At 34.1% G+C, this 23,911-nt stretch overlaps 3 protein-coding genes across 6 annotated transcripts; 1 reads left to right on the top strand and 2 right to left on the bottom strand.

Annotated features, from left to right (window-relative positions):
* Nucleotides 1-4,627: 4,627 nt before the first annotated feature.
* Nucleotides 4,628-11,482, bottom strand: SRT2 (sirtuin 2). Of its 2 annotated transcripts, XM_023678535.2 has the most exons (12): nt 11,136-11,482; nt 10,919-10,997; nt 10,641-10,683; nt 10,315-10,549; nt 10,131-10,196; nt 9,357-9,402; nt 7,253-7,413; nt 7,033-7,162; nt 6,742-6,906; nt 5,699-5,826; nt 5,010-5,109; nt 4,628-4,924 (listed from the first exon to the last, which is right to left on the bottom strand). In XM_023678535.2, the coding sequence occupies exons 2-12, from the start codon at nt 10,937-10,939 to the stop codon at nt 4,871-4,873; spliced, it is 1,149 nt and encodes a 382-aa protein (XP_023534303.2). In that variant the 5' UTR covers nt 10,940-10,997; nt 11,136-11,482; the 3' UTR covers nt 4,628-4,870. The 2 variants fall into 2 exon arrangements, with proteins under 2 accessions (XP_023534303.2, XP_023534301.2); XM_023678533.2 differs by lacking the exon at nt 10,919-10,997 and having other exon boundaries at nt 11,136-11,481.
* A 905-nt stretch (nt 11,483-12,387) lies between these two features.
* LOC111794699 (Photosystem II reaction center PsbP family protein) lies at nt 12,388-16,438 on the bottom strand. Of its 3 annotated transcripts, none has more exons than XM_023676810.2 (6): nt 16,299-16,438; nt 15,446-15,467; nt 15,077-15,302; nt 13,932-14,154; nt 13,688-13,843; nt 12,388-12,782 (listed from the first exon to the last, which is right to left on the bottom strand). In XM_023676810.2, exons 1-6 carry the CDS (start codon nt 16,341-16,343, stop codon nt 12,522-12,524), a joined length of 933 nt encoding a protein of 310 aa, XP_023532578.2. In that variant the 5' UTR covers nt 16,344-16,438; the 3' UTR covers nt 12,388-12,521. The 3 variants fall into 3 exon arrangements, with proteins under 3 accessions (XP_023532578.2, XP_023532580.2, XP_023532579.2); XM_023676812.2 differs by having other exon boundaries at nt 15,424-15,467; nt 16,299-16,394; XM_023676811.2 differs by lacking the exon at nt 15,446-15,467 and having other exon boundaries at nt 15,077-15,216.
* A 456-nt stretch (nt 16,439-16,894) lies between these two features.
* On the top strand, nt 16,895-23,097 carry LOC111795388 (uncharacterized). The gene is made up of 16 exons (XM_087123711.1): nt 16,895-17,163; nt 17,266-17,448; nt 17,591-17,674; nt 17,767-17,838; nt 17,908-17,979; nt 18,075-18,311; nt 19,288-19,398; nt 19,496-19,612; nt 19,986-20,108; nt 20,215-20,283; nt 20,414-20,520; nt 20,679-20,762; nt 20,880-20,967; nt 21,539-21,658; nt 22,117-22,301; nt 22,479-23,097. The coding sequence occupies exons 2-16, from the start codon at nt 17,335-17,337 to the stop codon at nt 22,789-22,791; spliced, it is 1,896 nt and encodes a 631-aa protein (XP_086979837.1). The 5' UTR covers nt 16,895-17,163; nt 17,266-17,334; the 3' UTR covers nt 22,792-23,097.
* The last annotated feature ends 814 nt before the right edge of the window (nt 23,098-23,911 follow it).

Genomic DNA, 23,911 nt, shown 5'->3' with positions numbered 1-23,911 from the left:
TTTGGATGATCATAAACCCATCAAAATTATGAAATTGTGAACAATTTCAATGGCGTGTACTACACAGCGGGTTCTATAAATTTATAGGAGTGTTCGTGAGTTGGGTTGGATTAGATTGAGACATTTTATAGACTCAACTCAATTATTTACGGTAAATTTTCTCAATCCAAATAACTTTTATTAAATAATAAACTAATGGCAACATACTCATAATTTTTTTTTTTTTTTGGATTATATTGGTTTGAATTGTTTATTTAATTTTTTTTGTTGTTAATAAAAATAAAGGGTTAGTGTTTAAAATATCTATTTATTTATTTCAAGATTTACCATTCAATTTAAATATATATTTTTTTAAAAAATTACCCGTTAGAAATTATTTTAAAGAGTTATTTTTTTTAAAATTAATAATAAACTCATAAACTTTTTATTTATTTCAACTCAACCCAACTTAAATAATTTTATTACCTATTTCAATTCAGATTGTATTGAATTTATTGAATTTTTAAGTCATTAAATTCCTTGAACACCGCTATAAACGATATTAGTAAGATTCAAGTATTTCAAAATAATAGCAAACAAATAAATAATTTGTTATATAAATTAGCTTAGCATAATTCAAATAAGGTGATTTCGTTCGTTTTAATTTAATAATTTTAGATTTAAACTTCTAATCTCTCGATTAAAAGTGGTAGAACATAAACGAGACGAGATTGTATTGATGAACGTACATCAAATAATAAATAAATATGAAGTAGATGCATATCCATATCCATTTAATTTGAGAAAGACCCCACCATGTGCTCCACCATTATGTCCTTATATTTTCATGAAGTCATGAATTTAATGCGTCCCTAACACATTAATTACACTTATCTCATGTTTAATCGCTCTCTAATTTTTAGGTTACTATCATTTGAATTTCGACCTTGTAATAAACGGATATTTTGTTCACAAAATTCTGGTCGAAAAATTTCAACATTAATAATAGAATCCTTCGCCCGGCATATGATGAATTCAAAAAGAAAAAAAAAAGGGTCTTTATCTACCCATAATAATAATCTTTTAAGATTCATTTCAATCGTCCAGATTATAAGTTTTATTGATGAATTGATCGATGTTTTTAACATTGTATTAATCAGCAAAGCTTTATTTATACATTATTGAACGAAGAACGCTCACTTACAAAATTTCATATAAGTCATATCCAAAAATCATAAATTCTTTTTTCTAGCGATTTACTTGGGATAAAAAACAAGTTTGTCAATCTCAATTCCCTTTCAACTAAGTCTAAATACATGGATTTTTACCTATTATCAATCCACAAATGAAACCTAAGTTTGAGTTTATGAACTTCATTTTTCTATACCACTGGACCCGCTATACCAACGTTCTAATTTTAGCTTCATTAGTATTTTCACTTATTATACGTTCGAGATAACTTCTTGAACTAATCCAAAAAGATTAGACTATGAGGCGACGGATAAGAGAAGAATTTGGGCTGAAATCCAAACACGGTGCCTATGAGGTTGAGGTCGACTTTGTGGTTAAACTTATCGTGACACTAAGGCCAACTCCTTGATTGATCTCACAAGAGGGGTGCATGGTGACACAAACGCGCTTTCGAAGGCAGCAGACTAGCGATTGTGCGGCACTCACTTTCCAGCGACAAGTGAGCTTAAGCCAATTTGTTCTTGCGTCGCCTACGGTCAAGCGACGTATGATCGAGCCTCTAGCCTCGGTTTTAAAAGAAGATTTTAGAAAACGAGGAGAGAGAGAGATTTTAGAAAGAGAGATTTTGGAAAGAGACGTTATATAAGCAAGCAAGACAAAGATAACAACGGCTTAGCATATATAACCTTGGGTAGGGAGAAGTTGACAACTAGTCATATCCCCCTATAGTACATTCTGAGCCATTTTAAGTCTGGCAGGCCTAGACATGATATTTTTGAGGCGTACGCCCTAGAATTACAAAAGAAAAAACACTAGAATGAAAAGACATGACAAGGGTTGGCTTGTCATGGGCATGCGGCCATGGGCAACATGCCCTGGACGAGCATGACCGTGACACATGGCGCCATGCAACCCTGGGCTCGTAGTACCATGGTATGATTCATCTTTAACCTAATTTACATGGAGAAAGGTAAGAAACTTTGTAGGGTTCTCAACTTGGAGAACGTATTACACTCAAAATTCTCCTAGATAACTTGAGCATCAAAGCTAATGGAACAAGCATCACATTGTATGCACGCTCTTCTTCTTTTGCAGACCACGTTCTTCCCCACTTTAAAAGAATTTATCATTATTGTCGAGTCAATAGGCTTGCTTTATACTTAACTTAATTTTTAGAAGATTTAATTTGTGGAGCAGAAATAAACATTTAAAATATTTTCATGGACGTACATGTTTCAAAAATGCCTTTAAAGCAACATAAACGAAATATTAAATAAAAGAAAGTAAATATTAAAATTGACAACGCCCTATACTAACCTTAGGTCTAAGAAATTAAATATAATTATCTTATGCATGTGTCATGGTCTTTACTTGTGATGTCGTCGGTCTATTGTACATGAGTCTTATAGCACATGGTTAAATGATAGACTTTGAAAAACGTAAACAACAAACTAAGTACAACCTAACCCTACATTATGGCCCGAGTGGCTTAGTTAGACAGACTATGTGGAGAAAAGCACAAGTTAGACAAGTACTTGTTTGAACCAAGTCATTATTACTTTGATAAACGGAACCAAATTGAAATATTTTTAGGTAATCCTCTACAATGGGAAGTTATCTCGAATGAAAGAGTTGAAAATGAAGAAGATGACAATGCCACCCTTTTAACTGGGAGGTTTGGTTCAGAGGAGTATTTGCAATACGAGAGTAAAATTGAACATGTTTTTAATTGCAACAATTTTCGTGAAAAAAAAGAAAGTTTAAGCTTGTCGTGGCTAAGTTTTGTGATTATGCAATTATTTGATGGATATCTTTGAAACAGAGTGGATGAGAAATTATGAAAAACCAATTGTATCATTGAAGGAATTGAAGACATTAATGAGAAAAAAAGTACATTTCTAATCTAGTACTCAAGCAAAAACTATATACTTCCCCACAGATCCAAAAGTGGAAAAGATTATTACAAATAAATGGAGACTCTTGTGAATAGAGCATGCATTGATGAAAACGAAGAGAAAACAATAACTAGATTCCTAGGTGGATTGAACTGAAAATTGGCTCATCAACTGGATAGGCAAGGATACTTTGATTAGGGGTGTACATGGGTCCGGTTAGGTTGGGTTGAGGGAATTTTTTGAACCAACCCAAAAGTTAGGGTTGGTTGGATTGGGGACCCAACCCAGCTTGAAATTGTTTCACAATCCAATGGGACTCAATTAAGGGTTAAGTTCCAACCCAAAGTATCGATACTAACAAATTACACTCACATAGTCACCGCATTTTATCCTGTGTTAAGAATCATATTCATCTCTTATTCCGCGATAATTTCATGCACCCTTATGAGTATAAGTAATTGCTCCTATGTTTCTATAAGCAATTTGCATAGAACTCTTAGATCCTATATACATGTCTTATAAGAGTCTAAATTTTGTAAAAGAAGAATAAGCTCAAGAAAAATTGGTGATAAAAGAAGAATAAGCTCAACAAAATTAGATCCCAATAATGAAATGGATAAAAACAAAGAACTTCGTAGAATAAATTGACATGATTACAAGAACGAAAGTAATAACAAAAACAATATAGGAAAAACAACAAAGACAAAGCATCTAAGTAGAAACAGAGGAACACTCAAAGGGGAGATCACTCTAAGTTTCAATACCTCGGACATTACCACTTCATTGATGGATTCAATCTCCTTTGGTACTCAGCTGGTGGACTAAAGGTGTTCTCCATTAAAATCTTATGCAAGACAATAGATAGGCTTATTACCTTTATTGTCACTACGAGACCAATTCCAGGCATACTTACAAGACTAAGCAATTTTTCTTATTCTACCGACTCAAAGCAGTGATATAATGATAGGATAACATGAAGAATCTCCTAAGAAAGCATAACAAAGGTGAACAAACTATTGTTTCATTTCTAGTTCATGAATTTTAACTTGCTTAATTTCATTGATAACTAATGTCAGCATGTTCCAACTCCGATACTGTCCTATGGGCAAATGATCCAATGCATCACAGTAGAAGAAATTTCTTGATCTAAAATCCATAAATTCTCAAAAACTAAATTTCATAAGCAAATATGGTTTCCTCAAGTTAAGCTAAACTTAATTTCAAATGGACTCACGAGGTAACCAAGTGATAGTTTTGGGATTAACTAAACATGCATTTGATGCTTTGTCATCTTTTGAACTTCTGTAGCATGAGTTGGAAACATAGAGGATTAAAATTTAAATGGTAAAAAGTTGAAGAAATATACTTATTTCTCCTTCTACAATGATGAGCTGAAAAAACAAATAAATATATTGTGTTAGTATCTAAATGGAAAGATTAAAAACAAACAAAATAAAACACAAGAATCCGAGAGAAAATATGTATCCATAGCTGAAATGTCAAAGAAAAAAAAAATGAAGTGAAACACAATAACATGGAGAAGAAGAAGAAATGGAAAAGCCTAAACCAAATCGAATATATATATTGATAAATTAAGTAAATTTTAAATACAATGAAAATATTGAGATTTATTTAAGTAAATTGAGAAGAAGATGATCTAACTCTGTGACCAGCTCAGCAATCTTGTGCTATTAATAATACAACAATCAAGGTATCCATTTCCCAAATGTAATTTGGCAAAATAGATCATAGATTCTCTACTGATAACTACGAAGTTGTAATTGAAACAGAGACCTGAAGTGATATCATTGAAGGGCAGGAATGCTAAGGGACCCCATTTGAAGCACTCTAGGCATGATCTGTAACAAATGGCCAAACAATGAAGGAATACAAGCGCAGAGAGATGCATTTTTCAGAGAAAAAGAGAGGGCGGGAGAATTGTACCTCACCCAACCTAGCATTTATTTTCAGTGATACAAAGTCATCAGCTCTTGTAACACCAACATTTACAATTCCTGTAGCAGCACCTGCCTCGTGAGCCGCTCTGCGAGATTCGATACCACAAGTTAGAGTCTCTCTTTATACACGAAACATGATAAATCTCCCCTAGAATTGTCTAGATCCAAAGGATTACGACCATTTAGTTTTTTAATGTATTCTAAACATTCTTGCTTACGTGCAAGTTTAGATATTAGTTTGATGGTTAAATTATGAATTTGTCCCTATGCTTTAGACAAGGTTTCAATTCGGGTAGATGGTTTTAAAAGTTACAATTTAATTCCCATAATGAGTGTTTTAGTCTCAATTTTGGATCTTACTCCTAGTATTCAAAATTTTCAATGAGTAGGACCTGTTTGATAATCATTTGGTTTTTGAAAATTAAGCTTATAAATATTACTTTTACCTTTACCTGTGAGTTGTTTTGTTATGTTATTACTTTTTACCCATGTTTTCAAAAACAAAGGCAAGCTATATATATTAATAAGTTGTTTTTTATTTTGGAATTTGAGTAAGAATTTAAATCTTTCTCTAAGAAAGTGAAAACTATGATTAAAAAAATTGGTAGAAAAATAAACAACTAAAAACAAAAAACGGTTATCAAAATTTTCAAGATAGAGAAGCAAAGAGAGCACCTCACAAGCCGAAAAGCAGACATGGTCATTACAGATGACCCTAATATGAGTAAAGCATCACAATTTCTAGCAGCTTCCATCGCCTTATTAGCTCTATCCTTCGGAACATTATCGCCAAAGAATACGACCTTCAAGTTAATCGGGAAAAAAATGAACACAAAACGTTAGCAAGTAATTGAATAATATGAAATTATAAAAATAAAAGTTTCACTGTTCAAATCTATGCACTTATATAAGCAAGCAAACAATGTATTATCGTAAAGAAAATCTTAATAAGCAAGAAAAGCAAATAGATATTTCTCCATGAAACAATAATCAAGGGACATTGACAGATGAGAAATATTTGTCACACCAAAACACTTAACCAGGCCATAAACTCATAACAGTTGACACTACATTCCAGTGAATTTAGTATGAAAGATAATTTTTTTTTTTTTTCTTTTTTCTTTTTTCTTTTTCTCCTCCAGTCATTACATCGAGAAATGTAGAAGAGGGAACTGGCCATAGTATCACACTGCTACGATGAGACTGATACCTTGAAGTTCATTTAAAGTTCCAGTTTCCAATAAAATGACATGTCTTCAACCATTTACTTATAGAGCTTGCGTACACTTCAACTATTCTCACGAGCCAACCCTTGACCCTATTACATTTGGTTGCCAAGGAAATTCGCATGATAATAAATCCTAGTTAAGTAGATACCATCGCTCAAACTCATTCCCTCTAAGCCCTCTATTATTTACCGTCTTTATTGACCACTAGGCTGACTCATGATGGTATCCCTCCTTGCATTATATTCATGACCCACTCCCACTAATCCGGGGTGGATGAGAGGCTCCATCCACCAAGCTATCTCTAGAAGATAACTAAGTCCTAGTAATCATTACTCCACAACATCTCTGGCCGCATAATCATTAACTACCCACGAACACAACATATTGTCCAATACTGTCAACTGAGTTTCCTTGATCCTCAAAACCACAATAAATAGTTCAGATGCTTATAGTACGTACTCATTTAGTTAATGAAAGAAATGATCTTACATCAGGCTTGAGCACTCCATTGCACTCTTGGCAGGTCGGAATACAAAAGTCCTGCTCCCAAAACTTTTCATCAATTTCAATATCACCATCTGGCCTTTGCTTCATACCAAAGCTTTTGTCTGACCCTGAGCCTCCATCATGCAAACTTTCAATTGCTTCTGCCCACTGTAGCAAAATATATTTGCAGAAATATCTAAATCGGTTTGCATACATTTAATTCCATACTTACGAGTTGGAAATAAAAGTAAATCAGCTGTCTCCAAGAACAACAAATAAAACAACAACAAAAACCTTTGGGTTGAGAGCTTTCACTTGATCCTGAAATGAATTCCTACAAATGGAAAAGCCGCAATCTAAACATATTACTGAATACACAGTTCCATGTAATTCAAGTGGATTACTACCAGCACGATGGTGCAACCTGGAATAAGAGTAAAACTTTCAGTCCCACAAAACTTCTTCAACATAAAACTAGAGCTCATCGTGTGAAGAGTGGTTGCTTTCTCGTTACCTATCAACGTTTTGTGTGATCAGTAAATTAATTCGGCCTACTTTTTCAAGAGATGCTAGAGAAAAATGTGCAGGGCCAGGCTGTGCAGCTGTAAATCGTCTCCACCCTGCATAACTCCTTGCCCAATATCGACGACGACTCCGGATTGAACGAACAAACTCCTGCTTCCAAGAAAATCCAACCTTTAAACTTATGAAAGCATAACAAATGTCGAAATATGGTGAACTTTATCATAAATCCAAACTAAAACTCTTCTCATGATTAGTTATAGACTAAAATAAATGAGGATGCTCAAAGATGACTTTCTTTAAAATGTATCCTCATCATCTAATTGTCTCCCAAAACAAAACAATATGGGTGATATTTCACTGCTTGATTACTCACATCTACGATCTACTATAACTCTTCACCTTGTATTTGTGAGTGAATAAATAATTGATTAGATGCTAGTTGATAACGAACTGGTCGATAATTGGATCAAAAAGAATTTGGTTATGGCGCAAGACTTTGAGAAAGCTCATTTGAAAATAGATTAGAAACTCAACAGACTGGTGCAAAGAAGAAAGGCCAGACAGATAGGTGGAATTGCTTTCGGGGATGCCTTTCTTTGACTATTTTATCATTAATGCACGATTAAAGTTAAGCCTAGAAGTACCTAGCTACTAGAGGCCATCAGAAGGCAATCCTATTCAGTTTTCTCATTTTTCATGGTGGTGGCTGATTTTTAAGCAAGCTCATAATCATACCTAAAAGTTTGGATCACGGCTTTCTGGAGTGATTCAAGGTTGGTAAGGATCCTTTTCAAGCTAATGTACAGTGCACTCGCCAAGTTTTTCTTGCTAAGTGCCGAGTATATCAATTAAATTCTATAAAAACTAAGGCCCCATCAAATAAAGTTTTTGTTTCCATTTTCAAGTTTCAAAAACTAGGCTGTTCATAATTTATTTCTTTGTTTGAACACTTTCATTTTAGAAACACTCTCAAAATCATAACCATGTAGTAAAACCTAAAATAAAAAAATAAAAAAAATTATGAGAAATAAATTTCATTATTTATGAAATATACAAAAGAAGAGAGAGTCACAAGCCAAAGGACTAGCACTAAAATCTCCAAATGAATAAAAGTGTATAAAAGCTATAAGAATCGAAAGGATAAAAATGTTTACACCAAGATAATGTTAAGAAGCTAACATATTCAAAAACATTATCAAAAGATCTTTCCTTATCATTGGAAATCCTTTCGTTTTGCTCGATCATAAAGCCCAAAAAAAAGCCAAACAAATGCATCCAGAGAACTGTTTTATCTTTTGAGAAAGGGTGGTCAGATAGTGTGTAGTGAAGGAGACATTAGAATCACTTGGAAGGGTCATCAACCAATTGAAAGAGGAGAGAATCTCCTTCGAGAAATTCAGAAGTGTTGTTCACATTTGAAATTAGGAAGTTTGTTTACAAAGTAAAGGAAAGCCTGTGCCTAAGTAGGTGAGAGTTTTTCTTTGGGTGTGCATCCAAGGAAAGTTGAACACCAATAATCTGCGCCTTTGCTTATCTCCCAGCTGGTGTGTTACTTGTAAGGAAGGGTTGAAATAGGATGCACATCTCTTTCTTCACTGTGCCCTTGCCCAGGACACTTGGGCCAGATTATTTGAGATCTTTGGCATCCTTTGGTGTTGCTCGAATAGAATTGATGAGGCTACCATTCAGCTAATTTATGGACCCCAATTCAAAAGGCAAGCTAGTTAAGGGGCAAATGTTATGGCTACGTTTTGGAGGATTTAGTTGGGGAGAAATCAGATAGTCTCCAAAGAGAGTTATTCTAGCCTAGAGGGCAAATGTTATGGCTACGTTTTGGAGGATTTCAGCTTAGTTTTTTAAGTAGAAATATATATATTATCAGCATCAAACATAAACTAAGGTTATAAATACCCACTATTCAGTAATGGTTACTTCCAAAATTAACAGTCGCTTCCATTGCAATATTGATTCTTTTATTTAAAAATGCAGATAAAGTACGTGCTGTGCTATTATCAATACTTTTGTTTCAAAATGTCAAAGCAATATCATCATAACAGTGCAACAAGAAGGTACCACACATGCCTTCAGATCACCTGATGTGTAATTGGTTTGAAACCAGAACTATAAGCTCCATTCGGGCTGCCGCATAGAGAAACTTTTGCATTAGAAAAGATAAGTGTGGGCGTATTAAAGAAAATGAAAGGTTACATAATCAAAGTATGACCAAAACGTGTTAAGCCAAATAATAGAAAGTGTGTCATCAGCAAAGAAACAAACTGAGGTCTTCAAATCAAGGTAAGGTTAGTTTAAGAAGGCAGAACCAAATTAATAGAAGTTTTGAAGACAGCAAATATAATATTGGATATTGATAATCTATGTATACAAAATTTTAGTTTGATTACAACAGAACACGCATGCACGTGTACACTTGAACTTACTCGCCAGTATGTAGATTCATAAAGGGTGCTCAAAACTAGAGAGACTTTTCTCATTGGATAAGTAGTAAGTGGAGTGTTGATGTTCTGAATGGAGGGAAAACAGATAGTAATCAAATTTAAAAACATAAAAAGGTTTGCTTGGATCAACTGGAAAACTTCAAACCATATAGGGTAGGACAGTATACAATCTGTAGACTGTAATACACCATGCATGAAAGTTTTCATTCTACGCCCCAAAACTGTGTATGAACAAACATGAGACTTGAGAGTTCCGCTAACTCTCTAAATCAAAGTGAACTTGGCAGAATTTGTATACAAATCTAACCTCTCTACGTTTGATGTTCGTAATCATCTCAACGTTAAAACAAATACAGATGAGGAACAAATAAAGGTGGAATATAGGTATGAGAAAGGAAGGGAAGATAGAACCTTCTATAATCAGGAATTCCACATTCTGTACTAATTCCAGCTCCTGTCAATACTACAAGGTTGGAACTGCAGGATGCATAATAGTACAAATCAAAGGAAAATGTGATGTCAATGATGTAACGTCACAAAAGAATAGTTGTTGATTCAAAAATATTAAGAAACCAATAAAGTTATGTAAACTGACCTTTGATCAAGAAAATTATATAAGAGATCAACATCTTTCATGCTAGGAGGATCAGAATCAGGAACGAGCTTCTTGTCCCTCAGCAAGTTTTGGTGAGGTTTTTCTACACTGATTGATGAGGAACTAACTGAAAATTTACGTGTCGTTTGGAAATTCCTCGAGAAGTAATAAAGAGATGCCAACCATCTTCCCTTTCTAAGAAATCGCCCACTTTGTCCTCTAGGTTGAACAATATCTATTATTGTTTAGGACAAAATAAATGATCAAGTCATTTATTGGATACTATTAGATATTAAAAATTTCTAATGGAATAGAAGCTCGCTTGCCTCCCATGATGTTTCCAAGTAACTTCCTTGTGGTTGAGGAAGACTACAAGTTCAAAAAATGGAAAAAAAAAATATCAATAAAAAAATAAAGCATAAGGAAACTTCAGCAGTGTGGAGTAAAATTTCTCCTATACAGTTGACAACATGAGTAAGAACAAGAAGAGGCACCAGCCAAAGACAAGGAATTTAGCTTCAGCAAGATGCTAATCTAACACAAATTCTTCAAATATGTTAACTGAATTTAGTGTTTACAGCACGAAGAACCTATTTCTACCTACCTCCAAGTGAATGCTATCCATTTCTTCTACACTTGTTCTTCAATTCTACAAACAATAGAAGATACAATCTCTCCTATATCTTTGGATGATAAGAACAAATAAAAGGCATAAACACATCACAGATTCACGAGGAACGCAACGAAAAATAAACAATTCAATCCAAAAGAATCCGAAAATGAACAATAACAGCATGAAATGGAGGGAGAATAGAACATACACAGAAGGGTTGATAGAACAGCAAGCGGACGAACATTGGCACCGTTGAGAATTCAAATTTTCTTTTCTGGGGAGAAATCAAGAAGATATTCGAGAGGTGAGTTGTGGTAGATTATTCAGCTGACGTACCAGTCGATCAAGTTTGCGGCATCCGTCAAACTTCCACGTTGCATAGCTTTCCACCGGTTGTTCTGCTTCTCCTGGGAATTAGGATGCAATCAATTATATAAACTACATCACTTTTTCCATGGATTTTTAAACATTTCATTTGAATTTTGGAACTTCAAATTGTTTCCGGAAGAACTTCAGAACTTGTAATTTGACCTAATTTACAACCAAATTTTAATTGTAGTATCTTCGTTTATTTGTGTTCATCCAATTTAGAGTCGAAAATATTATTATCAGAATTTTAAAATTAATTTATGTAATAGATAATGGTAAAAATATAATATAATATAATATAATATAAGTAATTAATTAAGTTTAATTAACTATTGATGTTAGCATATTGTTAAAAATTAATAAATTGTAATTAGTTTTATTATTGCTTAAATTATTTATTATTAATATTTTTAAGAATCAATACTTACATAATTTTTTATTAGATTAAGTTCTTTAATTTCCAATGTTAATGTAAAATATTTATTTATTTTTATTAATTAATTAAATAATGTACCAAAATAGTAAATGGAAATAATTTTAGTTTATTTCTTACATTTAATTAATTATTTAATTTCACAAATTTAATATTCATATACATTAAACAAAATTAATTATATCAATCACATCCATATAGTTTATTCCGACGGTTGTCTTTTTCACACTAACAAAAATCAAAATTTTGATAAAATATATTTTTGGTCTCGAATTCCGACTATTGTCTTTGAGATCAAAATAGATGAGAAGAAGAGGGGCCGCCCTCTTATACTTTCCGCATACGGCTCAAGTGGCGAAGGCCCTTTCCTTCGAGCTTGGTAAGTGCTTCACTTTAGCCAAGCTTACTGCTAGCCTATCAACTAGTGCCAAGCTTCGACCGTCAATGCTCGTCGCTTCTGGCCGCCTTATTCCATCACCGGAGAGAATTTGATTTATAATCGAGTCCCTAAAGCTTAAAATTAATATTTAATTGGTTAATAAAATTTAAAATTGATTACTAATTTATCAAACTTCTTCAATAATTATAAATTTTAACAAAAAAAAAAAAAAGAAAAGAAAAAAAAGAAGCCCAACAAGTAAACAAGGTGGGGAAAGAATAGAAAGAACCAAACTTGATATATATTAATTAGAGAGAAAAATGGAAGCCCCATGGTGGCGGCATGGAAAGCAAAGCAGAGACAGAATGGAAATGAGTTAGTTTGGAGGGAGAGCATGAACTGATGATGATCTTTCAGGAGGAAGGAGCTGCATCAAAGGAATGAAGAACCTGCTCCAACATCTTTCTTCTCTGTGAATCAAGAGGGCTCTCTGGTTTGTCAGAGTGGGATATGTTAAGGATGTAAAGCTTCTTAGAAGCCACAAAAGCAGCGGAGAAAACCCGCTTCATCCCCCCTCTAGTGCTGTCGACCGTGTACTCGAACTCGTATACTTGTAGACCTCCCTTACCAGATCTCTCTGCAGCACCAACCACTGCTGCATCCTTTGTACTTTCCTGTATTCATAGAATAAGTAACTAAGATATGGAATCGGTTAATCCCATTTTAGAATGTTTGGATTTGGATAACAATAGTGTTCCTTCCATTTTAGGGGTAGAAATAGAAGAGTTAATAACTTGGACTCAACAAGGCTAGTCCGACAGTATGGGATATCCCACATCGGTTGAGGAGGAGAACGAAACATTCTTCATAAGGGTGTGGAAACCTCTTCCTAGCAGATGAGTTTTAAAAACCTGGAGGGAAAGCCCAAATAGGACAATATCTACTAGCGGTGGGCTTGGGCTGTTACAAATGGTATCAAAGTCAGACATCGAGCGATGTGCCAACGAGGAGACTGAGCCCCGAAGAAGGGCAAACACGAGGCCGTGTGCCAGAAAGGACGTTGGGCCTCGAAAGAGGGGTGGATTGGGAGTCCCACATCGATTGGAGAAGGGAACGAGTGTCAGTGAGGAAGCTGGGCTCTGAAGGGGGGTGTATTATGAGATCCCACGTCGGTTGGGGAGGAGAATGAAACATTCTTTATAAGGGCGTGGAAACCTCTTCCTAGCAGACACATTTTAAAGACCTTGAGGGGAAGGCCGAAAGGGAAAGCCCAAGAAAGACAATATCTGCTAGCGGTGAGTTTGGGCCGTTAGACATAGATTACAAATTTAGTATTTGAAGCATCAGTGTGACCATACATTCTTACAGGGCAAATCATACAATCCAACAGAAAAAAGATCACGAATCAAAACGACAACCATACTAGTTAAACTCGAATGTTATATCATCCCAAAGAAAAAAGAAAACACTCAAATATATTATTTTTCATAGCACTTAAAAGCATCCAACAAAAATCACAGCCAAGCAAGTCTATGCTCCAATCAGTAGGAAATGCCAAAATCTCAAAAAAATAAATTACCTTTCGCTTTTCAGCCTGTATAAGTTTGTCAGCCACGAACTGAGGAGTTCCAAACTCCCCAAGACTTGTAAGACGAACCGGGTTCACTACAACACCAACATTGTTGCTTCCTTTATTCTCCTCTTCAAATAAAACTGTTGCCCCTGCTTTATCAACCTTTACCAAGCACACAGTTTCAGACAGTCTACTCAAAGGAAGAGCCTAAGAATGATCACTGTTAGTTCAGAGAGAGATGGCCAAAAACCTTAACCCAAGAAGATGGTCGAAGAAGAGTAAAGCCCTCCTTTGAATCTGTGTATCTCTCAAGCTCCAACTCTTCAGCAAAAACGGCCTCACAAATGCTTGGTGAAAATCCATACAAGAACAATGAGATAACAGAAACATTCAGAGCTCTCCTGCTTGGGTAAAGGACTGGACTTGTGCACAAGTGGCTGCTTCCTAGTATGTGTTTTTGGGTCACATGAGCACTGTGCTGCAAAATTCAGAATTAGATTCTTGGTGAAGATAATGTGATTTTTTCTTAAAGAGAAAACGTGGGCTAGATTTTTATTGAACAAAAAGAGTTTGAATGATGAAAACATAGATACGCGAAAACAAAAAGATAAAAGAACAGCTAGTTTCACAAAGTGGGAAGAATAAAGGAGAATTCACTCAGTATAATTAAATAAAAACATAATGGAAAGACAACAAAACTGTTGCTGAGACCAACAATCAACTAGAAAACTGTAGCTGCAGCATACCCAATGGAATCTTTGAACTGTAACATACCATACAAAGATTGTTCTTTTCTTCACCATAGCCATATATGGAAGTTTCAAGTTAACCCCTTGGGTATGTGAACCCCGAGTTCACAAACACAAAACCCTCAAATCTATCAATTTCAACTCTAAAGTTTAGGTTAAACACGGATTGCCTCAAGTTCTTTGGCCCACGATAGGATGATCAATCTTATTTGAATATTTCTTTTTGCAAGTAACTCAAGTCATGAATTGCAAAAGGATCAAGAAACTCTTAGCTAAACTTGACAAAAAAAAATCTCAGCTAAAATTTATTCATGGTCAACTGTTCGAAAAATCAAACGGTCAGGCTCTAGATGACCTTCCAACGAACCAAAATGACATATTATTGATCATGGAAAAATGACAAAAATACTCTTGCTTAATATGTCCTAAAAGGATAATTGAAAAACATTAAAGACGACATCAAATCCCAAATAAATAAAAAAGAAAAAAAAATCATAATTTGAAGACTATATGGAGTTCATATCATGTTCTACCTATCCAGCACGGACCAAAAAATTAATAAAACAGATAACTTCATATTGAAGCAAAATGATCTCTTAAAAATGGAAAAATTAATGAAATGTCCATAGGAAGTATGTAATTGAACCTTTGTTCCAAAATATGGTATGAATGATCAATGTCCTTTTGGGCAGGGGGATCTGCATCAAAAGCCAACTTCTTATCCCTCAAAAACCTTGTAGGAAGCTTTTGTTTTGACGAGGAACCGTTTGAAAATTTATATGGTGCCTGAAAATTCATTGAGGAGCAATAAAAAGAAATCAGCCGTCCTCCTTTTGCATCTACAGGCCAACTTTGTCTGGATTGAACAATATCTATTCATCACAGTACACAATAAAACATTATTCATCACTCATTTGATACTTCATATAGTTAAATTTAAAACATTAGGGAAAAATACAAGAAAAACCCCCAATTAAATAAAAGCATGCTTGCCTCACAAGATGTTTCCAAGTACCTTCCCTTTGGGTTTGGAGAGTCTACACATTATAAATAATAAAAGTTAGTTGGGGAGGAAGGGAATGGGGTGGGGATGAAGAGGTTATGAACATAGGGGATAAAAAGACAAAGAAAATTGCTAGAAAACTCAGTAATGAATTCGAACGAAGAGGTATACTACACAACAAACATGTAACAATCTAAGCCCATCGCTAGCAGATATTATCCTTTTTGGGCTTTCCCTTTCGGGCTTCCCCTCAAGGTTTTAAAACGCATCCGCTAAGGAGAGGTTTCCACACCCTTATAAAAAATGTTTCGTTCTCCTTCCCAACCGATGTGGGATCTCACAAAACATGACTTAGGACTTTCGGTTGACTATAGCATAATAAAAGAATTTAACTCAATTCACCTACTTCAGCCATGACCTTCACATAAAAATGTTAAACATGTTATATTATACATTGGGCCAACAAGTTTCAACAATGCAGTGAAAATTAGAGGGGCATTCTTTGCCTTTCACAATGATTTTTATATTACACTACATCAGTGAAAAGATGATGTAATGGATTTTATAGGATACATGTTCAAGTCGATTTTGCAATTCTTGCATCCAAAAGTCTGTATATACAGAACAAATCTCTGAACGGAGAATGTTGTCCATACAAAGACCAGTTTCTTGATTTCTACTAATGATTCAATGTTCAATCGAAAATCGTGTGCATTGAAATCCAGCCGAGAATACATCAATTACATCATAAACGCTAATCAGGACAATTCAAAGAACATCGCCACTAGTAGAGATTAGAAAACACGAAGAATCATGAACATTGTCGATAAATATGAATCTGAGAGGTTGAAAAAATGGAGCATACATGGAAGAAGAGTATGTTGGATGGAAACTGGAGGAGTGTCGCCATAGCCCAAGACGATTGGTTCCACCTCCGCGCTGCTTTCTCTTCGAACTCTGCCTCTGTGCGTATGGTCTGGATAGACTTGTAATGGATGCTCCGTCTGACGTCCACGTTTATTATTGTTTTTCTTTTTTCTTTTCCTTAAATTAATAAAATTACTTTTATTTATCTCAAAAATACTTTTTTTAATTTTATCGCAATTTGTTTATTTTTTTTATTTTTAATAGAAATTAGTAATTTGTTTTTAAAATATTCATTAATATTTTTAAAATTTATTAAAAAAATTAAAAAAAAAAAAAAACAATTAATAACATCAAATTTGTATTTTAAAAAAAATAGATTAAAAGAGAGTTAATTCGGTCGGGTTGGGCCGGCCCGGTTCGGAAAGAATTAACCGGAAACGAACAAAGAACCAAACCGCTCTACTTATTATTATAATTTTAAATGTTTTTCCTGTTTCCGTCCCAGTTTCGGCTCGTGCTAACGCACGTGCCGCTATTTTTTATTATTTAATTTTTATTTTTAATAATTTATAATTTTCTTTTTAGAGCTTCTGGTTCTTCTCAGTTTAGGTTTAGGGTTGGCTTTCAGACTTCCAGACTCCCTCGCTTTCCAATACAGCCGCCGACGCCCTCCACCTGCCGGACTTTAGCTGCCTAGTTCCACAGACGTCGACGTTGCAGTTGCCGTCGCCGCCGCTGCCGCCGCTGCCGCCGTCCACTTTTCTTTCTTCTCTCTCTCTATCTTTCTCTCTCTGCTGCAACCAACGTCAGCACGCTAGTCGAAACAAGTATTTCGGTTTCGTTTGATTGTTCTAATTAGCGGGGTATATTTATTTACCTTCATACCAAACTTGTTTGTTCTTTACGTTTTTGTTTCTCCAATTATTTTTGTTTGAATCTTTTATTCAGTTGTTCTTTTGTTTCAGGCTTGAACCTCGCCCTATTCCCAGGCCCCACTGTGGCAGTAGGATCTCAGTAGGGTTTGGGTATTAATCATGGGGATGGAATTGGAAAATGGCCAAGCTCAGTTCCAGGATATGGAGGGCGTTAACTTCACAGATTCTCAGTTAGTTGATTTCATTAGGGGGTTTCTTAGTTCAGTGTCACTGGTATTGTTCCATTAACACCGTTTTTTTTTGTTCTTTACTTAAAAAGAATGGTTTTTAAATCTTTGAGTTGCACGATATGCTTCCAAGTTCTCACTGCTAATCAATTTATGAATTACTTACAGAAGCTTTTCAATTGGTATAGGGAAATACTGATGGATATAACCAGCTTGTTGGTGTTATACACCATAGGGAACGACTATCCCCTGATGAGGTTGCCTTGCTCGTGGTATGAACTTTAAGATCACTGCTGTTTTTGACCAATGATGCGAGATTTAATTCCATACTAACTAGCTTTTAATTCACCTGATGCACTAACAGACATGTTTGAAGGCACTATGTGGAGCAGTTTCTTTTATAGACAACGCTCTCCATGAATCTTTGCTTGCAGGAGTAAGTTTATCACTAAACTCCGTGTCTGTATCCTGCAATTTTCTTGTTGTAATGGAAATTCTGTTTCAGATTTTTAAAATGAGCTTATGGGATTATGGACCTAACGTGATGGATGCCCTGGTTGAACTTATAACATCCCTGGTACAAGCATTTATGATACTATAACTCTCACTCTTTCTTGAGGTTTCCTTAATAGTTCCATGATCTCGAGGCTTTTTGTCTTTTTAATATTTCAGGCCGTTTCAAGTGGAAAATATGTGGATTCATGCTTGGATATGCTTGTTAATAATTTCATGCCGCCCCATTACTACAAGGATTTACTGAAGAAACCACATGGTCTTATCAGAAAGGATGAAGTTTTTTCTCGAGTGCACACAGCTTTAAAAGACATCTCGGACTTGGTGCCTCTTGCACCCTTGAGATTAGAGCAAATAGTTGTCAATAAAATGCAGAGAGTCTTTTTCAAAGAATCTGTGAGTTGAATTTATAGCTTAAAGTTGCCCAAGAGGAATCTAATTGAAAATTGTGCTTATTTCTAACTAGTTATCTTCAGTTTAAATTATCATTTTGGTTTTCGAACTTTGGTTTCCTTCAATTTTAGTCCTTGTATTTACAAATGTCAAATTTTAGCCCCTATGTTTTCAAAAAGAAAAAAATCTTAAAATCAGTCATTCAATGTTCAATTTTTATTGAAATTGGTTAAATAATAATAGTACAATAGATATACTAAATATTTTTTGAAAAATCTATGAATAATTAGTTTTATGATTGCATGTTTTGTAAAGAAAGTATTGCTAATTATAGTTATTTTTCTACCCAAATTTGACTGTTTCATGACCATTGAATGACTTGGAAATTTTGTGTGACTAAATATTTTTTGAAAAATCTATGAATAATTAGTTTTATGATTGCATGTTTTGTAAAGAAAGTATTGCTAATTATAGTTATTTTTCTACCCAAATTTGACTTTTTCATGACCATTGAATGACTTGGAAATTTTGTGTGAAGCTGAATGCCCTTTTTTTGTTTCTATGCTTTGGCAGACTGAAATTTTTTATTCCTAGATTTATTTCTTTAAAGGACCCTTCAAAATATATAGTTTGAACTGGAACAATACCTGTATGATTTGTAGTTGAAATATATTTACTAAATGCTAAATTTATTCAATCTTTGAACCTACAAAATCCTCTTCCTATTTTTATGAATAAATGTGTAAATATGAACTGGATGGCATAAACCATTAATAAGTCAGATATCATAAAGATGGTTACATATTCAAAGGCTCTGGTCAGATGCTTCTTGCTTGCTTAAGATAGAGATTGCTTTGATTTCTTTCTGGAATATTTTCTAAAAACTTACTTTTTATTTCACCTTCAAAACATTTGCACCCTTAGTTAGAAATTTGTTTTGTGGTTGTCCTCCACTTACATCTGTTTAACCTTAATGTAGTTGACCTCAGTATATGTGGAGAACATGTTGAGGTTGGAAAAAGGTTCATTGAGCGAATTTGTTGGGAGAAAGATCTTAACAGCGCTGGTAGATAAGCTTTTAGATTTGGATGTAAGTCGAAACAAATATTTCAGTGAATAAGTTGTTTGAATTCACATTTGTTTATGTGATCACTGAAGAATTATAATGAATTTTAACCCTCTGGCAGGTGGAGATTGGGTGGGATGATATCTTACAAGATGATTTCAGTAAAGGAATCTTTGAGATTGAACTCGAAGATGATGATGATGAAATTACCGATGATATTAATGAGGATTCTATTGAGGTAAGATCCAACGTCTAGGCTGGATAAAGAAATATATTTCTTCAACTAAGTTGTAATGGCACTCGATCCCTTTTTTAGCTTCCCTTCTTCGTTGTTTTGTCTCGTTTGTTTGTTGTGGTTGGCATTTGTTTCATTTTTCTCTTTACATACAAATTCTAATCTTCTAGTATATGTATTAACGGATCTGAAGTAAAAGCTAAATATCTTTGGGGTCTGCAATACTTAAATATTTTATCAAAGTCATGTTTTTTCAAACATTATTCCGTTTTGATTGAAAAATTACTTACATGTTTTCCTTCTGCTATATGTTTTGATTGTATTTCTTTTATTCATGTTGTTATTTGCTGGGTTGAATTTGAGCTTATTTTGCCAGCTTCCTAGCGAACTAAGTCGTAAGAGCTTAACTGGAAATGTGATTGCTGAAACTTTAGACAGTTTGATCGTTCTAACATTTGAACATCTTGAATCATGTGAACGTGATGGACGATTGAATGAGGTAAGTTCTGTGTAGTTTATTTCATTTTCCTTTTTATTTGTTCTCAATTTTTTTATTTATATTGCAAATGAGTAATTTTTCCATGTTTCTTTAATGTGGTGGTTAGGTTTTTGAAATTTTACTCCTATCTTTTCAAAGAACTGTTCTGACTGCTTACAAGTCTAAATTCGCCCAGGTAATTAACATGTCCTTGCCCCTTATTCTGTGCCGTTGCTTATTTACTCTGGCTCAGTGAGCCTTCATTTTATATATTTTTTTTTAAAAGGTGGAAACTGAATCACACTTTTGATGTTTTTTCTTGGCAGTTTGTCATATTCTATGCTTGTGCATTAGATCCTGAAGTTTGTGGTGCAAGATTTGCCGTTACGCTAGCAGATATGTTTATTTCATGCAATGATCCTCCACTTACCAGGTATTAAAAAATCTTGTGAAAGCTATATTCTCTAGCGTTGTGAGATTCAGAAAAGATCTGATAGTGGTGCCAACGTAGTTAATTTTGCCCTGTCTTGTACACATTTTCATTTTTTATATGAATGAAATTAAGGAATATATTTTTGTGGTATTGTGCAGGATGAGTGCTGTTTCATATCTTGCGAGCTATTTGTCTCGTGGGAAATTTCTGTCAACCTCTTTGGTTACCACTATATTGAAAAGGTTCACTTGTCAATATTAACTATGTTTCTGTGATGAAAAACATGAAACTGATAAAATTAAAGTGGGGAGGGTAAATTATTGTGGCTTTAAGTCTAATTTTGCCTCTAATTTTTTCAGACTGGTGGATTGGTGTTTAGAGTATGGCAAAACGCAGCATGTTGACCTAAACCCAAAGGCTCATAAAGTATTTTATTCTGGTTGCCAGGTATGCAATGTTTGGACTTGTTTTGCTAGATGCACATATCCTAAAGCACATAGCATTATCCAATAGCTTAAATGAGCATATACGGGTTCCCAAATTCTAAATCATACATTTATATACATACATCATGCTCAACATGCTCAAACAAGGGATAGTATATCAACTAGGGTATAATGGAAAACTTATGAACATATTAACTCTAGAAGAGTTCACAATTTTGCACTGTGGAAAGTTACGAAACTAAGTATCACTTATGAACATATTAACTCTATAAGAGTTCACAATTTTGCACTGTGGAAAGTTACGAAACTAAGTATCGTGCTAAACCTAGCACAAACAAGTTTCGTAGGCTTAGCAAACTAGCTTAACTAGGCTTCTAAACACGATTTATAATCGTTTGTCCAGTGTCTTAATGTCGCGTACAAGTATTTCTTTAAATTTAGTCAATGTGGTTACATATTTGTTTGTCAACTTCTCGAGCTTGGTTTGGGTCTTTAGGAAAGCTGGCATACTAGCAGTTTTTTGTTTACACTCTGATTTAATGGCTTTTTATCTGTTAATTTATTTTCCACAGGCCATAATGTATGTGCTTTGCTTCCGGATGAGATCGATTTTGGAGATTCCACGGCTTAAGTCACAACTTCTGCTTATGCCTATAGGTCCAATCTTGACACACAGATTGGGCCCACTGAAGGTATGTAATTTATTGATCCCTTGATCTTTGGTTGTCTTCATTTATTTATTTTTCTTGGATCTGTCTGTTGTTCCTTGTACCTAAAATCAATGTTAAATGAGGTAAATATTTTCTGTATCCCGAGTAAGCATATGGACTCTGCTGCCTGAAGCATCAAATTTAAAACGTCATTACTTTTCGATTGATGCAATAAAACAATAATCGCCCTCATAGATATCGTACGTATGCACTAAGGTACAAATGTTTAGAAGTTCATATTTTGGCTTTGGAGCTTGACATCTTTAATTATAATTGTCACTCCTGTCCAGTGCCTCAATATGAACTCTACATATCGGGACTCTCTGCTATAGCAGTGTGATGTTGTCATGAACCTCCAAATAGATTTGAACTGCTGCCTGAAACTTTGTTCTGTACAATTTTCTTCTACAAATGTTATTTAAAGCATTTTTATTCAACAGGTTTGCCTACCTTCTATTGTCGAGGAATTTCTTCGGAAAGCAAATGATGCCAATTTATTCACACCATCAGAGACTTTTATATTCAATGGTTTACTGGAGTCTGAATATTCAAAGACTTTTGGTGGAATGGAAAGGCTTGACATGTTTTTCCCATTTGATCCTTGCCTATTGAAAAGATGTGACAGGTTATACTCTTTAATATTTATTGATACTTCTTTATTAGCCTTTTAAGACAACAGAGTTGATAAAAGCATATCACATTACAAATAACATACAGTAGAATATAAGTTAAAATCATTTTGCTTATTGTGAACCATGCTCAAAAGTGACTGATAGTTTGTTGTTCCCCTTCGTCTATGAAGATATCTTCGACCATATTTTGTGTATTGGTCGATGGTTAGACCTTCATACGATGAAGAAGAAGACGACGACGACGACGAAGGTAGCAGTGACGAAGATGTTGCTGAAGTTTTTCCAGATAGAATCGAGGAAAACCTTATGGACGACGAAGCAATGGCAAGAAGCTACGATGATAGGGAATTCGATCTTGATGAATTTGATTCTGCATTAAACAAAATGTCCATCACACCAAGAAATTCTATTCTGTACAGGCGAGATTCGGTTCAAATGCCCTCGCGAATCCTACCCTCCACAAGTCCAGGATCATTGTGGTAAGCAAGAATCTCATCTGGAATATAGGTATGTGGAATGCAAATGAGAATGGCTTGGCTTGACTTGACTGAATGCAAATCTAGGTTGGGTTATTGGGGTTCGTGTTTATTTTATAAAATGTGTATGATAGGGTGAGTGATGTTGGGGTTCAGTTTTGTTTTCTCAGTCCTTTTTCTAGCTTTGCATCGCTTTTATGAGTAGTAATTAATTGCCGTTGCTCCACGCTTGTAATAGCTGCAGCAAGTGATCAAATACAATACAGCTATCATTTTGTTCATGTCTAAATGATATGTCTTATTAGTTACTGAACTTAGCTTATAACGCAATTTAGCCTTTTTTTTCACTCTTATATTGGGTTTTTAATGAGATCATATTATTTAATATATTTATTTAGTTAATTAGTGATATTCGAGGTGAAAATGATTTTTGTTTGGAAAACTTATCGAATAAGAAGCTATAAATATAATGTTTCACGACATTAAAGGTAGGTAGATTTCACAAATCAAATAGGAAGCGATAAATGTAATGTTGCACGACATGACGTTAATGATAGGTAGATCAGTAAATTCAAAGACGTTTTCATGACTTGAATAATGAGTCGTCATTCTTTCAAGGAGATGAGTCAGGTATTAGGTCTATTAAGATTAGTATATGCTTTATATTTAAATTTACTTTAAATGATATCAAAATTAGTATAATATATATATATATATATAATATTTATTTATTTATTATGAGATTGTATGACATTTAAAATGTATTGTAAATAAAAAATATATATTTAATATTCAAAAGTTTTATTTTAGATGACCCAATATAATCACTAAAAGACCTTTAGATAAAACTAAAATATTCGAAAAATTAATTATGAAATAAAATAAATATGTATATATAATTGTATGTTTTTTTTTAATTAACCATAAATTTGGATGAATTCTTAATTTTAAAATAATTTATAAATCAGAACACAATCATAAAATTTTTATTTATTTAAACCCAATTCAATGGGTTGGATGGTTACTTCAATTCTTAATTTAAAAAAAAAAAAAAAAAAAAAAAAAAAAAAAAAAACTCATATTTGCATTGCCATATTTTCAAAACTTAATTTATTTATTATTTATTA

Source organism: Cucurbita pepo, chromosome 5 (genome assembly GCF_057944985.1).
Source record: "Cucurbita pepo subsp. pepo isolate OVF chromosome 5, ASM5794498v1, whole genome shotgun sequence".
Lineage (NCBI taxonomy): Eukaryota > Viridiplantae > Streptophyta > Magnoliopsida > Cucurbitales > Cucurbitaceae > Cucurbita > Cucurbita pepo.
The sequence above is the reverse complement of the archived record's forward strand: the minus strand, read 5'-3'. Positions and strand labels throughout refer to the sequence as shown.